At 34.7% G+C, this 14,450-nt stretch overlaps 1 protein-coding gene across 1 annotated transcript in view; it reads right to left on the reverse strand.

Moving 5' to 3' along the window:
• Positions 1 to 961: 961 nt before the first annotated feature.
• MDGA2 (MAM domain containing glycosylphosphatidylinositol anchor 2) overlaps positions 962 to 14,450 on the reverse strand; it is a 780,771-nt gene continuing 767,282 nt past the window's right edge. Inside the window, 2 exon segments of the mRNA XM_044765576.2 lie at positions 962 to 6,551; positions 9,205 to 9,310. Coding sequence (XP_044621511.1) covers positions 6,463 to 6,551; positions 9,205 to 9,310 — 195 coding nt within the window. The 3' untranslated portion in view covers positions 962 to 6,462.

Raw genomic sequence — 14,450 nt, forward strand, 5'->3', positions numbered from 1 at the left:
GAACTGACGTTTTGGGTGTGTTGACCCTCATTTTTCTATGTACACAGGAAACATCTTTTGTCCATGACATTGCATTGATTTTACAACTGAAAGGTGACATTACTGCTTATTTCCTAGGTTCCTTAAATAAGTGCTGTTTTAAGTGTTGCTCTAAATCATGGATTAATTGAGTAATCATTAATGCAATAATCTCTATAGAACCTAGGTAAGTTGGAGGTTTCTAAACTTGTAAAGAGACACGGTCCTTGCCAAGGAGGAGGTGACAGTTTCAGTGGGAGGTAGATAATGCAGACAACTAAAGAAGACTGAAACGAATATAAACGCTATAGGAAATCAAATATAGATAAAGTCCTTACTTTGACTACCAAACTAAATAGCTTATGAAGAATAAATAGCACGTTAATATATAGTTAGGGAGCAGTAGGGGAGTTGAGTTGTAAACACGCTTGGCGGGTCTGCTAATGCTAATTGTATCTGCATTTCCAAAATTTCATGGCTATATTCAGAGATATAATACCAAAGACAAAGAGAAAACTAAACTAAATCGGCAGTGGAGAACAATGAGTGCAAGTTAATTTTTCGGACTGCATTTACACTTCGGTTGACTCAAATCGTTGTGGAGCAGTGTTATGTTTCCCGCAGAAGAGCCACATTTAGCCTGCAGTGCCCCCATGAAACACGCGGTTAAGACTATCATCTGGGATAACATTAGCGCTGTTAATCTGCAGTCAATTATTTCATATATCATGCAGAAGCCCAGAGTTACTAAATGGAGCCATAATTCTTAAATGAGAGTTCATTCAGGAAAATTTTAGTGCCTACTTGTTTAACACAATCTTGTAAATGATCCCTCACAAAGGATGTAAAAATCCACACACATCTTTAATGGACTAATTGCGCTTCGCCGCAGTGCTGAGTCCGTAAAAGCTTAATAGTGAGAGAGATGATAGCGTTTTCATCTTAATTTGCAAACATAATCGCCATTCTAAACATCTTTTTGTTTTGAACTTAAGTGCTTATTGACAGCAGAAATTTCCCCCAAACACTAATAGAGTATTTAACATAATTTCATTTATTGAAAGAAAATTCAAGGGAAAATAACATACAGCTATCTGAAACTATTTAGCAGAAGGAAAATGTCAAAAGGAAAAGTAAGTTAAAACTAAACTTTGAGTCCTAAAATGTAACTAATATTCAATATAAATTGAACACAATGTATATTTGATTAAACGTATACATTGAAATATACTGATGAGACTCAAGAAATAAAAATGATATCCTGGAAATCCAGGACAACAATTAAGAGCAATACAAAAACAAACTGAAACTAACAAGCTAATCCCTATTTCATAGAATTTCCCATCATTTTATTGAAAAATAAGAATACATTTTAGGTCAACTCATGGAAAATTAGTACAATTGAAATGAAATTCAATCAGTTGTAAATATTCCCTTGACAAAACTATTTCAGTTTCTACCCAGAGTTTAACCTCTGCCCTACTCAAAATTTTGAATTTCAATTCTTTAATTTCAATATACTCATGTGGGTTCAGGGTAGTGAAATCACCACTCATAATTTAATAACCTTTATATTAATATATGTCAATAAAGCAGTCCATATACAAACATATGGAATATTTATTTCTCCCTAACTTTCACTTCTGTTTCCAAGCAAACATGAACATATGATGGATTGATTCTGAATTGACAGATTTCACATTAAAACTTCAAGTCTTTAAGAATTACTTTTTCTATGCAATAACATATATATATATATATATACTTATAAATATTATGGATACTCAGCAACGAACTTTTTATATCAGATTTGAAAAAAAGTTCTGATCATTCTGTGGTAGCTTTTCTCCTAAGTTGAAGTAGAAAATGCCAGAGACATTGCTTTTTAAAAATAAGCACTAAGAAAACTAATTAAATTGGTTAGCCACAAAGGGAATATTGTAGGAAAGGAACTAACTTGGGACAGAACCCTATGATTTTATTGTTTTCATAGAAAATGCAATAACTCCTCATTGACATCAACTAGCCAGTTGCAAGAAGAGTACCCCTTCTGCTTTGTGGAGACGCAGGCGTAGCAATTAGTAAGAAGTAGTTGTCAACCAAGAAGAAAAGGAATTTGGAGTAAAATTTTTCCAGTTTCAGTGTCTGTTGAGAGGCCCTGATCTTTGAAAGGCACGTTAAAAAAAAAAAAAAGGTTTTGATAAAGAACATGCATTCAAGAGAATCCTTTTAACTCAATCACACCATCAAAATCAGATGAGTCTGTCACCGTGTTTCAAATCACTAATCAAAAACAACCAAACAAGAATAGACCATGAAAAATACCATAGCCAGTTTCACACAGTCTTAAATCTAGAATTAAATTAATTGTTCTTCAAATTACATTTTTTGACAGATAAGTTTATTACAAAGTCGTTAAAATAAAAATGCATGTTTGGTGAAAAGTTAGTACAGTTGTCATTCATATTTTGTTGTATTTGAAAATAAAGTAAAGAATGGGAATATTTTTACTATTTGCAACAAGATGTAACTGACCAGTTGGTTTGTAATTCGGATTATTATAGTGATCATAATTCATTGCCATGCCAAAGTCCATGTTTTGATATATGTGAAATGAAGTACCATGAGTTTAGTCTATTGCATGACATTGTGGTGTTCCATGCATCGTTCTAATCTCTTAAAGAAAATTTAATGACAGGCCAAACTTCTAACCTACTAAGTACTATGAATCACATGAAACCAGAAAATATTTTAGATCAGGGATACGTAGTAGCAGTTTGTAATTCACGATGGAACTAAAAAGGAGGTAGCAGGAAAAAAGAAAGCAAGGCTAGGTATGTATATAACATATATAAGAGAAGTCTCAGATTTTCAAAAAGCACAAAGTAAAAGTTACATTATTTTTAAATAATGCATAGTCAACGAGTATTTCATATAAATCCTAACAAGCTGATGGGGTATCTTTTTCTCACTTTTGAGTTTGTTGAAAAGTAATAATATTGGCCATAATTTGGCACTTCTGGAAACATTAGTGAATTTCAACATGTCTAAGAGGCCATGAGTTTTAAGATGCTGCATTATTTTATGTATATCACTACACAGATGCTGCCAATTGTAATTAAAATAGGCCCGCTTGCAGAGATGTTAAAATGTGGAGAAGCAAGCATCTTTGAACTAATGAAACAGAGTAATGTTCCTAACTAATGGTGACTACATGGTATAATCTTTCTCCCCCAAAATTAAATGATCCATTGCCTGATGCTTTCCTATAAAAGAGCAGAAAAATATTGGCATCAATCACACTTAAAATATGTTATCAAAAAGGAAAAAGGGGGAGTATGTGGGTCAGTTCAACTCATAATAAATACAAAAAATATGAGGAAAAGGAAGGCAATTGGTAAACAGGGAAGTGCTTCAAAGTTGTCATTATTATTACTAATATTAAAGAAGAGACTACTTAACACGAATAGCATTTCACTTATCCCAAATTTCCTGCATTTTTATCCACTTACTTTCAATTAAAGCAACTGAACATTTGATCTGGAGTGAAAAAAATTGATTCTAATTCTGAGTTTGTTGGTTTGTTTAAATGATCCAGAACCTACTTGAGATACGTATTTCATTACTGTATCAATAAATCTGATTGCTTCGCAGTTCTTCTGATGGCCCCTTTGTTCTTGGCAATCACCTGCAATTTCTCAAAAATCTAATCAAAATTAATTTTTGAAGTACCAGCCAGTTCTCATGAACTTCTGAAGAATTGTGTATTCTTACTGTGTGAAAGGTTAGGGAAAGACTATAGTATCTCATGAATGCTTAGCAGTAGGATTGAAACATTCATCTTCAGGAATTTCTTGTGCAGGCTTACTTAGGAAAAAGGAGACTTGACTGTTTTCCTGGAAAGGACACATGTATATCCAAATATTCTGAATATAAACTTCTTAGTTTTTTGCAAAAGCCTCACTCAAATCAAAGATCAAGGAGAGAAGGCAGCAAGGAGTTAAGCCTCTCTTTAGACCTAAAACATTTTTATTGATATTATCAGCAATGAGTGTGCAGAAGTTCAATTAGAAAGGATGATCCACTCATACAGGATAGTGGAGATAAACGGTTAGTTGCCACAAAAAATAGAAGCCAAGGTGAAGGAAAATTTAGCAAATATTAAGCTAAGTGCCCCAATATTCTTTACTTTAATCTCTTTGGTTTGATAAAATGACTGTAATTTTGAAAATTTTTTCAATATGCCTGATTTGTTCAAAAAAGTTAGGAAACTCACTTGTTTATTCTTTTTAATTTAAAAGACTTGGTTTAGCTCAATTCTATCACTACCTAGACATTCCAACTGGTCCCCTCTTTAACTGTGAGGATACACATTAAATTCCAAGTTCTTCTTATCTGTTTCATATTTTACTTTGAAAGGCTTGACATTTTTTTTTTACATCTATTACAAATATAGAAGAGTGCGCCAGGGTGTTCCTATTAAACTTTCTTCCTGCAGACATTAGGGTTTATGAAGCACTGAAGATTTATCCCAGGGCCACGGAACCGATAAATTGTATAACTAGTCTCATTTTCGTGATCAGTGAACATTGCTCAACAAACACACATACAGCTTTTCATACCTTACCTGGAAAGAGGCTTTATTGAACATAGCTGTAAAATTATCTTTTAAGTTGAATTACTGAATTTGCACAAACATTTCTACAGAATTTTTTTAAAAAATCAAGCTTTGTCATTTTTCCACTACATTTTGTTGTGCTTTTTATATTAATATTTGCAAATGTTCTAATTTAATGCTTATATCCCAATTACTTGCATAATCAGTTTTTTTTTAATCCTGGGGTGTTGAAAGAACATATAATAATAATAATAATATTCTTCTTTAGACAAAAGTCTTTTTAAATGAAGTTAAAAGCTGAGATAATTTAAGGAAAAAGATCTTCAAATTTTCATAACCAACAGGTTTAAGTGAAATTTACAATGCGTTGGAAAACTGGCTGGTTAAAGGTATGATTTGTCCTCAGGTAGCTCAAAATCATTTTTACAGGTTTTCGTTTTTTTGTAAAAGTGTTTTTAATCTTGGTAAAATAATAAAATAATATTTCACAATTTGCACAGAGTCTGACTAAAGGGCAGAGGCATACGACCCTCAGTGTTTAGAATAAAGCCAGATTGTTCAGGCCCAGTTCCGCTGTAGAGTTTGTGTGCACTGCAATCATACACATTTTCTTGCTCCCTCTAAAGCTAGGGCCAATTTCATTTCACATGGAGGCGAGAGTAAAAAAATCACTCGTGTGTTTTATCACCTTCTGCGCTAAGTGTTATCTTAACCACCTTTTACTCTGGTTGACCCACTTAATAACCTGGAAGAACAAAGCGTTGCTCCCACGTCTGGTCTCAAAGGAAGTGATTTTCTAATGGACAAGAAGCCGAAGGCCATGGCCGTCCAGGAGGTCCAGCAACAAGCAGCTCGTCTGCATGGGCTCACGCAGCAGCTCCGGTCCTTTCTTTTTCAGAAGCGGCTTTGTTGTCTTGCCTGTAATTTGCACATTGAGACTCTGTAGTTTGTTTAGAAAAAGAGTTTTACACAAACCACTCTTAGCAGTGCAAGCTTCTGAGTTGAAAATTATTCAGGCTTGTTTCATTGAAGGCACTTGGTTTCCATGGCAATTTATAAAAGATGGTGGTTTGGTTTCTTCGTTGGAACAGATGACTTAGTTTGGGTGTTCAAGTGGCCGCAAGCAAACTCCGATAAGCCTGTGTAATATGTAAGCCCAGGTTGAGCCCCTGGAGAGGAGTGCATGCAGAAGGAGACAGCATACATTATCTAGCTGAGCCATGGGGGGAAACAGAATAATCATAAAGGTGGGGTGTGGAGGAACATGAATGCTTTAAATAATTCTGAGTTCGGGTTATTTTCAAGGAAGGGTAACAACCAAAGGTAAAAGGGCCTACATTTATTTAATTCTCTACGTAAAACCTTCTCGAAAGGAAAATAAATACCAGCTCTTCACGTACCCTGTTTACAGTGAGGTTTTTGTTGGCAGGCCATTAGGTTTCCATGGTAACAAGCAAACTATTCATTTGAAACAAAACCAGCCATGACTTTGTGCTTTGACAAGGATTTCTATAGCTCTTTTTTTTTTTTCCAGAGTTCAACCAGATGACCAGATGACGCTGTAATCTTTTCAGCCACAAAAGCACCTGAAGGTCTCTTCTCTACTCAGGTCAAGATTATCTTTTATATGTTGTTTGGAATAAGTTATACTTCCATGATGTCTTTTTATCCCCAGTGCTTAAAAAAATTTGTTTTTATTATTTTATTTTTGAGTCAGTAGTCAGTAGAGGAATCTTTGGTAGTTTGTTTTTTCAATGTCCATTTACAAAGACTCTTTCTTCATGCCAGTGCCTGGTGAATCTTTTATAGCCTCTGCCAGTATAAGGTCACCTTCGAGGACTTAAGATAGAGATGAGGACGATAATGGGAAAAAGCCATATATGTACTAAAATCCCAACAGCACCATCAACGGAATCTAAAGACAAGGAAAATAAATGCCAAGAAACAGAAACAGGAGCATAAGTATTCCACGTAGCTACCAACACAACTTTGGTGAATTAATAAAACAATTTTAGTATATGGAAAACATTTGTAGAGAACATTTTTGTTGCTTTGTTTTATTTGTCAGCTTCACTTTACAGACAAGTGAAGGATAATAACTTGAATATACAGTTAGACATTGGATAAAATAAAATTATTTGCAGCTTTTAAATCGATACGATATGCTGTGAAAACTTGTTCAGAAGATGTTTGTGTGAATTGTGGCTGTGTTCCACCTCGAAGCTCTGCTGGCCCCATGAAAGCACGCACACAGACAAAACTGTCAGAAATCCTAAAAGGTCAGCTTTTTTTCCAATCTTCCAGAAATGTGTAAGCTTAAAGACTGAGAGAACTTGTCTCAATGAAAACTAGGGAGGGATTGTTATGGGTAGAGAAATGAACTACTGCAAATAGTGGATTATATCTGTTTATATACTTATTGGGTCAGTTCAATATCTATAAATTGGGTAAATAATTGTCTCTTCAGTGTAGTTTTTAGAAGCTCTATGAAGTCCATTCTAACTAAAAAGTCCCTTCCACCGATCTGCCTTGAGATTCCTGCTGCAGCTGGTATTTCATTAAAGCCTCTTGGAATGCACACCTCACGTAGGAGGGCTAGCACAGGGAAACCCAGCAGCTCATTAACCTGGCTCCAGTGACAGAATGGCTCTCCCCTGAGAGAGAGCTGGGTCTTGAAGATAAGACACAATCTCAGCTTTGGCTGGTGTGGCCACAGCACCAGTTACTGCCTGAGAGGCTGGGAGCCCTCAGGAAGAGGCTTTGGCTTCCAAGCTGGTTTGTACTTAGAAATCAGCGTTCATGTAATATTCGTCAAACACTGTTCGTCAATGAACTTACTGAGTTAAATAGACACGAATGTAACAGAATACTTTCCTATACCGAAAAGAATATTTTTGTTCAATTAGCATTGTTTCCCCTGATTTGAAGAGGCTAAATAAAAATACCTCCAATACATATAGATATATCCTATTTAAAAGAGCCGCACATTTCTCTGGATTTGGTAGTTTGAGAGAAGAAAGTGGATGATGACAATTCTCTGTTGGGTAATAATAATGCCAGTGGGCTTTCATGGTCAGTTCACTGCAGCTCCTCTCCCCACTTCTGCTTTCTCCTCTCAGCAGTAAATTATGTCCTCTTGTTTCCTCATTTGTAAAGTTTAATTCACTTTACTGAATTTAATTTATAATAGTTTTCAGTGATTAAATTATCAACAAGTAAAAATTCTTTAAAAGATGTTACTATAATGTTACTGTCACTGATTCGAGTCGTGACATTCAAAAGAAACCCTATTCTCCTCTGGGGAGATGCATGCTTTTCTGTGCATTTGACAAGCCTGCTTCATTTGGGTAGAGCTACTGGTTTCCTAAAGGAAAATGAGCCAGACACAGGGAGAAATTTCTACTAAACGTGTTACTTGCAATGCTGTGTAATGACAAGAAGGTGAAAACTATGAGAAAAATGGCTCATTGTTATACTCAATCATAGTTTTTGTCTTTTTACAATGCTTAAAAATGGAGTCAATTCAGTCCATGTGAGCAATCACTGGGTGGTTGTACAAATTTGACTTTCAGCATCTAGACTGACATAATTTCTCACTAAATATACGCAATTAACAAAGACTCTGATTTGCTCTAGACTTACATAAAATGGATCTCCGTGCTTCTTTTATATGTGCTAAATAATTGATGATTTATTTATGTAAATTTAGCTTGACTGATAACTCTTTATATGACTACAAAATTAAAGATTCCAGACGGGCCGATTAAAATCCTTCAATCGCACGATTTTTTAATAGAAATGCTTTTAGATTTCTCAACTTCAAATGGATAATATGGAGATGAGCCTTTTAAGAAGCAGCCCAACACATACTTATGATGCTTTTTGGATTATTTATCATTTTTTATTTACATTTCTTTTATTAAAAAATGGATTTTGGTGAAAATATAAAATTTGAAGATATCATTAAACCATAATATTCAAACCAGAGTAAAAACTGAAACCAAATTACTAAACAAGATTGTGGTGCTGGTCAAAGATTAATTATACTAGAAAAACATAAGGCTACTCCATTACTTAATATATATACTAAGGCTCTTCACAATACTGAATTTTTTGAAATGGTTAGCTAAATAGTTGTTAAAGGGGTTGAATATGTTTCTTGGTTGGCTAGGAAACATATTCATAAACTATTTGGGGGAATAAAAACAGCTATGGCTATATAAACATGTGCTGAGTATACAGAGATTAGCCAAATATTTTAATAAAAGTAAAAAAATCCTCTGAAATTAATAACATAAATTTAAAACATTTTAAAATCTTAATTAAAAGTCAAAGCGTGCTTGCCTTGCACAGACCTCAATCAGAATTACTTTTATTTTATCTTAGGTCAAATATGCCTACAGTTGAATTTAATACTTTGGTTTTAAAATATCTTCAAAATTTTGGGATCCCATATATAAAAAATTTGTAAACAAACTAAATATAAATGTTTTTTTAAATTAGAATACATTAATTTAATAGTAATTACGTTACTCTAACATCAAAACAATCCAAGAAGAGACACTTACTCTTAGTCGTCAGGTCTTGCTTTGCACATTCTCCTTCTGCAATTGACACATCATCAATGGCAATGTCACCTTCTATGCCGGGACCTCGAATACCTTCAAAAATGAGCTACAAACATGAATGAAACAAACCTAAATGTAGAGCTTTGACTTGCAGATGAATCTCTACTGAGAAATTGAGGAGCCATAGCTAAAATTGTCAACAACCCTGGCACGTTTTCTTCTAGATGTTCTTCAAGAGTGTTACTTGCAAAAAACATAAACTTTCTTAAGAAAACCAATAATGGCATCTTCTTTGCATATTGGTAGTTTTTCACATCAAAGCTCCATGTTGATTTTAAAACAAAATTAAACTTAATTGGATGATACAATAAAAGCAACAACTACAAATCTTATCACTTTTGGTTTTCAGGGGTAAGGAAAAATTTTTATTTGAGCAGTCTTTCTCTGAAATAGATTTCCTCCAATTTTCTCTAAACATACTCGTAACACTGGTTTTCCAGAAATATTTTAAGAAATCAATCAGCCCCGGGTTCTTTACAACAGTTGTATGTTTACTGAAGCCCAGAACAAGGGTTTACTATCTCTGAAACTGTTTGATCGCTTGCAAATACAGTGACTAAGTTCCTCATATTCCCCAGATGTTATGATTTACCTCTATGATTTCACTTTGACATCTTATTTTTAAACATTTGAAGATATTTATGGGTCTATTTATGTTGAGTGTTTAGTAGCTGACCTTTGAATTTCCAGTATCTAGAACAACGGTTGGCACTGAGGCTAGATACATAAGCACTGAAGGAACAGTGAATGAAGTCATTCTCCCTTCACTACTAAATTCTGGAAACAAGGACAATATAAGGACATTTAGCAAATTTTTATTATTTCATTTTTACAGAAACAAAACTCTTTTAGAATTTTCTCCATAACCCCCAATTATTACTTGCTTCCAGCAAAACCTTTCAATCTTTTTGATACTAAAAGGTAACCTATGCATTTAGTGATTATATTCCCAGAAAAAATTTCTTCATGTCAAAATAAAATATCTAGTTTGGTCTTCCAAAGAAAAATTAGCTTAATGAAGAGCTGTTTCCAACATCAAGCTGACGTGTGCATTTTTATAGAATTTCTAGCCTTATTTCATTGCCACAATTGAGAGGGAAATTGTATTTTTATCAATGCTAAGATTTTTCTTTTTGTTTTTGTCTTTGAAAATATCTTAACATGGCTCCTTAAGGGGACATTTGTGGCTATTTTCAGAGAATTTAGGCCACCTTCAAGAAGTTGATCCATCATTCTCTGACATGCTATCATACTTTATCAATTGACATCTCTAAGTAGTAAACAGAGGCATTCATTTTCAACTTTTATATTGAGTCCCTGTCCCTCACTTAGAGTCCATAAGAATAACAATAATTTTCATGATTTGATAGGAGAAAAAGCTTTGACAAGTTTTTATTACTACATTTAATTTGTGTTGAGAGGGTTTCCTGCCTACCTATGTTGAGATAAGTATGTTAATAAAGAGTGTCCAAAACCATTCCTTTGAAAAGCATCCAAAATGTCCTGTATCACTGAAGCCAAAATAAAATGGCAGGCCAGAGTTAAAATATTTGGAATTAAGCTGGCAGTATATGAATTCTCAGTCCCCTCAGATGGAACCCATGATGAAGCTTTAGAGCTTGGCTCCGTGGAAGGAATGACTTGCTCTTGAGTCACGGTGGTGGTTTGGAAGGTATTTGGAAAGTGGTTAAATAGCCCTCAGAAGACTGTTTAAGTCACAAGAGTGAGGATTCAAAAAAAGAAAAATCAGTGATATAAACATTCAAGTGCACTGAATATGGAAAAGGAGAAGCCATTTTAATATTCCATGCTATCATACAAGATTATTTAACCACTACCCTATTGTTATTGTCAGACATTAAAATTATTTTCAGCTATTGTGAACAAGGCTGAGATGAACACATTTCATGTAATTATGACAGACACTTATTCAGAACACATGGTTCTTTCAGATCATGATAATTTCCTCCATCGGCACTCTGTCTGTAAGAAGGCGTTGCCTTTTTCCTAACCATGGGTTTTTAAGTCCTTTAGGTATTTTTCTTTTTTTGATATGCACTGCTTGCCTGGTAGAGAATCTATATTAGAATAAATCAATGGCTACTCCCGCCTTGGTTTCAGGCACGTGATGCTGAGTCTTCTCTCCTGAAGATAACAACATCGATGGAATGTTATCTTGGAGAAAGTCAGAACTCAAAAGACTAAGGCATATATGAGTCTGATTCTACAAAATCCAACATTTTCCACTCTTCCCACCAGACTGATACTCTATCAAAACAAAGCGGAATGCTGTCATCACAAATTTTCCTTTTATGCAGTTTTAAAAGAATGAATGGAATGAAGTGCAGATTTCTGCCTCCCAGTCAAGTTTAATTCTGGAGTGAAGCAGGAATAAGAGAGTATGAGTCAGGAGAATTTGGTATGGTAAAGAGGAAACCTCCTCAGTCACCAAAAGTTTTAATTTTAAAAGATGGCGTGAGAAGGGGCAGGGAGTAAACACTGTTGTGGAGTAGACGCAGGGTTTGCAATGTAGCCGTGGCAAAGATACAGGGATTGCCTTCCCAGATGCTTTGTGTGGGAAGTGAGAGGTTGGGGAGAAGGCTAGTAAGGGTAGGTTAGAATATTCTGCACCTGCTCACACTGGAAATTTAAACAGATGAAGCTGAAGTCATAATCCTTTCATTGGATGCTGGAGAAACAGGCTGCGGAGTACATGGGTTTTCCGTCTTAGCTATGTACTGGTGAGTAGATCATAAAATTATCCACAATTTTTCTTATTTAAAGTAAACAATTATTGTTCCTTAGTAAGTTCTTGTTCCCTGGAGGTAGGTGTCAATATCAAATAATGGGGTTATTTTAAAAATCAAAACTAATATGTGTAAATCACGAATATCATTCCTGAACTTTTCAAAGCTGCTTTCCCCAGAATGATCCTGCCATTGCTCAAAGCATTTCAAAACTCCTGTCACTGACTTTAAAGTATTAAATGCTCCTACTTTTCCTATTAATTTTCTTTTCCTTCCCTTCCTTCTGCTCCCTGTGCAGCTTGATCAAAACACAAGGTCAGACCTAGTCTTGTGCTAAAGACAAACGTCCTAAAGCAGAGAGGTTGTGAAGGATGCTGCCATCCTTCTCTCGTGGTCAGACTGAGAGGGAGTGTTGGGAGCATTTTGGGGCAGACATCAGAGTGTAGACTGACTGATGCAATTCAATATGTATGCTGCTGCTTGCTGGCAATACGTTGACAGTAAGCGTGTAGTTGGCTGAACAGCAAAAATATAAATCAACATAAGTCAAACTGTCATGTGTCCAGAGGGCTGCCTGTATCTAGAACATTCTCTCATATGAATACTTCATCCCTTGGTGATCCTGAATGAATTAAGTGTTACAGTAATAAAAGTTGGCTGATTTGTAAATCTCTTATTTCCATTTATTTATACGAGTACAGATAATACAATCTGTCACTGAATAAAGCAAGCTGATTACTTTCCACATAAGCATAGCAGATGTTTTAGATGCAGTGTGGAAATAAGACAGAGAATTAGAGGTAGTTATTCCTAGGATGATAAAAATAATTTCTGATAATCAAATTCTAGGTACAGTTACAATAAGTGTTTTTAATATTTATTTGTAATCTTATGATGATAGGGAATCCAATCCAGTAGACGAGAGAAATACCGCAGTCTTCCTCAGGGTCCTATTTGAACAGGAAGAAAGGTCCTGTTCTGTATGCTTGTTCGCTTCCTGTTAATTTCCATAGCACTCTTGCTATTAAGATAGAGATTGTTTTTTAACTCACACTGACTCTCACAAAGAAATATAAATTGCATTGTTCTATTTATGCTCCAAACTCCAACTACAATTATATTTCTGAATTATTATAACAAAATTTCGTAGATTCTAACAGAGTCATAAACGGCTTCTAGACTAAGACCTGGAGGGCTACTTTATCCTTCGTATTGTTTTTGACTGTGAGGTAGAGCACAGAAATAAAATGCATAGGTAATCAATTTAAACAATGTACCTTGGCCAAACTTTCAAGTGTTTATAAAAATAAATCCTCGGTGACAAACACCTTTCTCTCAAATATAAAAAGGAAAAACTATAACGATTTGTTATGGTGTATCTCAACTTGGAAGACATGATCTGTATGCAATGAAAAAATCTGAACTATATTCACTAGGAGAAGAAATGCTCTGTAGTTTAATGGGCTCACTATGTCATATTTTTATGAAGTACCATCATAATTCTGACTACTGTTTCACCACAGAAACAAAACTATGTTCCCTTCCTCATTAGTACTTCTGAAATGCATTTGATTTAATTGTCATGAAGCAGGAATATTGGCATGTGGATACTCAGGGCGAAAATGTTGAAGTTTAGGTCTCCTAAAAGAGGGTTCAAATTATGCAAAACCTGTTCTTCACACACAGTCATGTTGATATTATTTAAAATACTTTCCCTTAACTGAAGTTTAAAATTTTAACGTTTTCACAGTGTGTGCGTGCAATTCAGCAAACTTAATATGCAAGAAATACTGCATAATCATAAAATTACCTCTTGGTAGGTAAATTCAAGTGGAAATTTGTAAAAATGTATGTGGACTTCTGCATTAGAATTACACCACACAAAATTATTTCAGTTCATCGAATTACATCCATTATAATGCTTTAAAGCATACAGATATTGATGTCAGTATAGAGAGAGAGATATAGACGATGCTATGAGAGCTTGTGTTCAGATATAATTTCTCAGTGAGGGAGGAAGAGTTACATGCAGTACTATAAGCAATGTAGATGGAGGAGTTAAAGAATACAGGGCACTTCTGATGATCTGACTTCAACGTTAACGGTGCCTCTGCAAATCCTCACATCACATTTTCTTCCCGAAGAGATAAATCGCTACTGATTATTATTGCCAAGGCAGACCCAAAGCTTAGAACGCAGTTTGAAAACTGACCGTCAATATTGCTTGGAAAAACTTCATAATAGAAATAAATTTGAAAATAGCTATTAACATTAATAATTTTACCTTTATTTTATTAGTGGTTCAGCAAATAATTGAACTATCCTTAAGCATTACAGAAGAGACTGGAAGAGAGGGAACATAATAAACCAGGTGGGTAGCCGTAGGTTTTTCCCTGGGGAAACGATACAAATATTAACAGTGAGTTTAACTTTACAAGA

This window comes from Equus asinus, chromosome 2 (genome assembly GCF_041296235.1).
Source record: "Equus asinus isolate D_3611 breed Donkey chromosome 2, EquAss-T2T_v2, whole genome shotgun sequence".
Classification (NCBI taxonomy): Eukaryota; Metazoa; Chordata; class Mammalia; order Perissodactyla; family Equidae; genus Equus; species Equus asinus.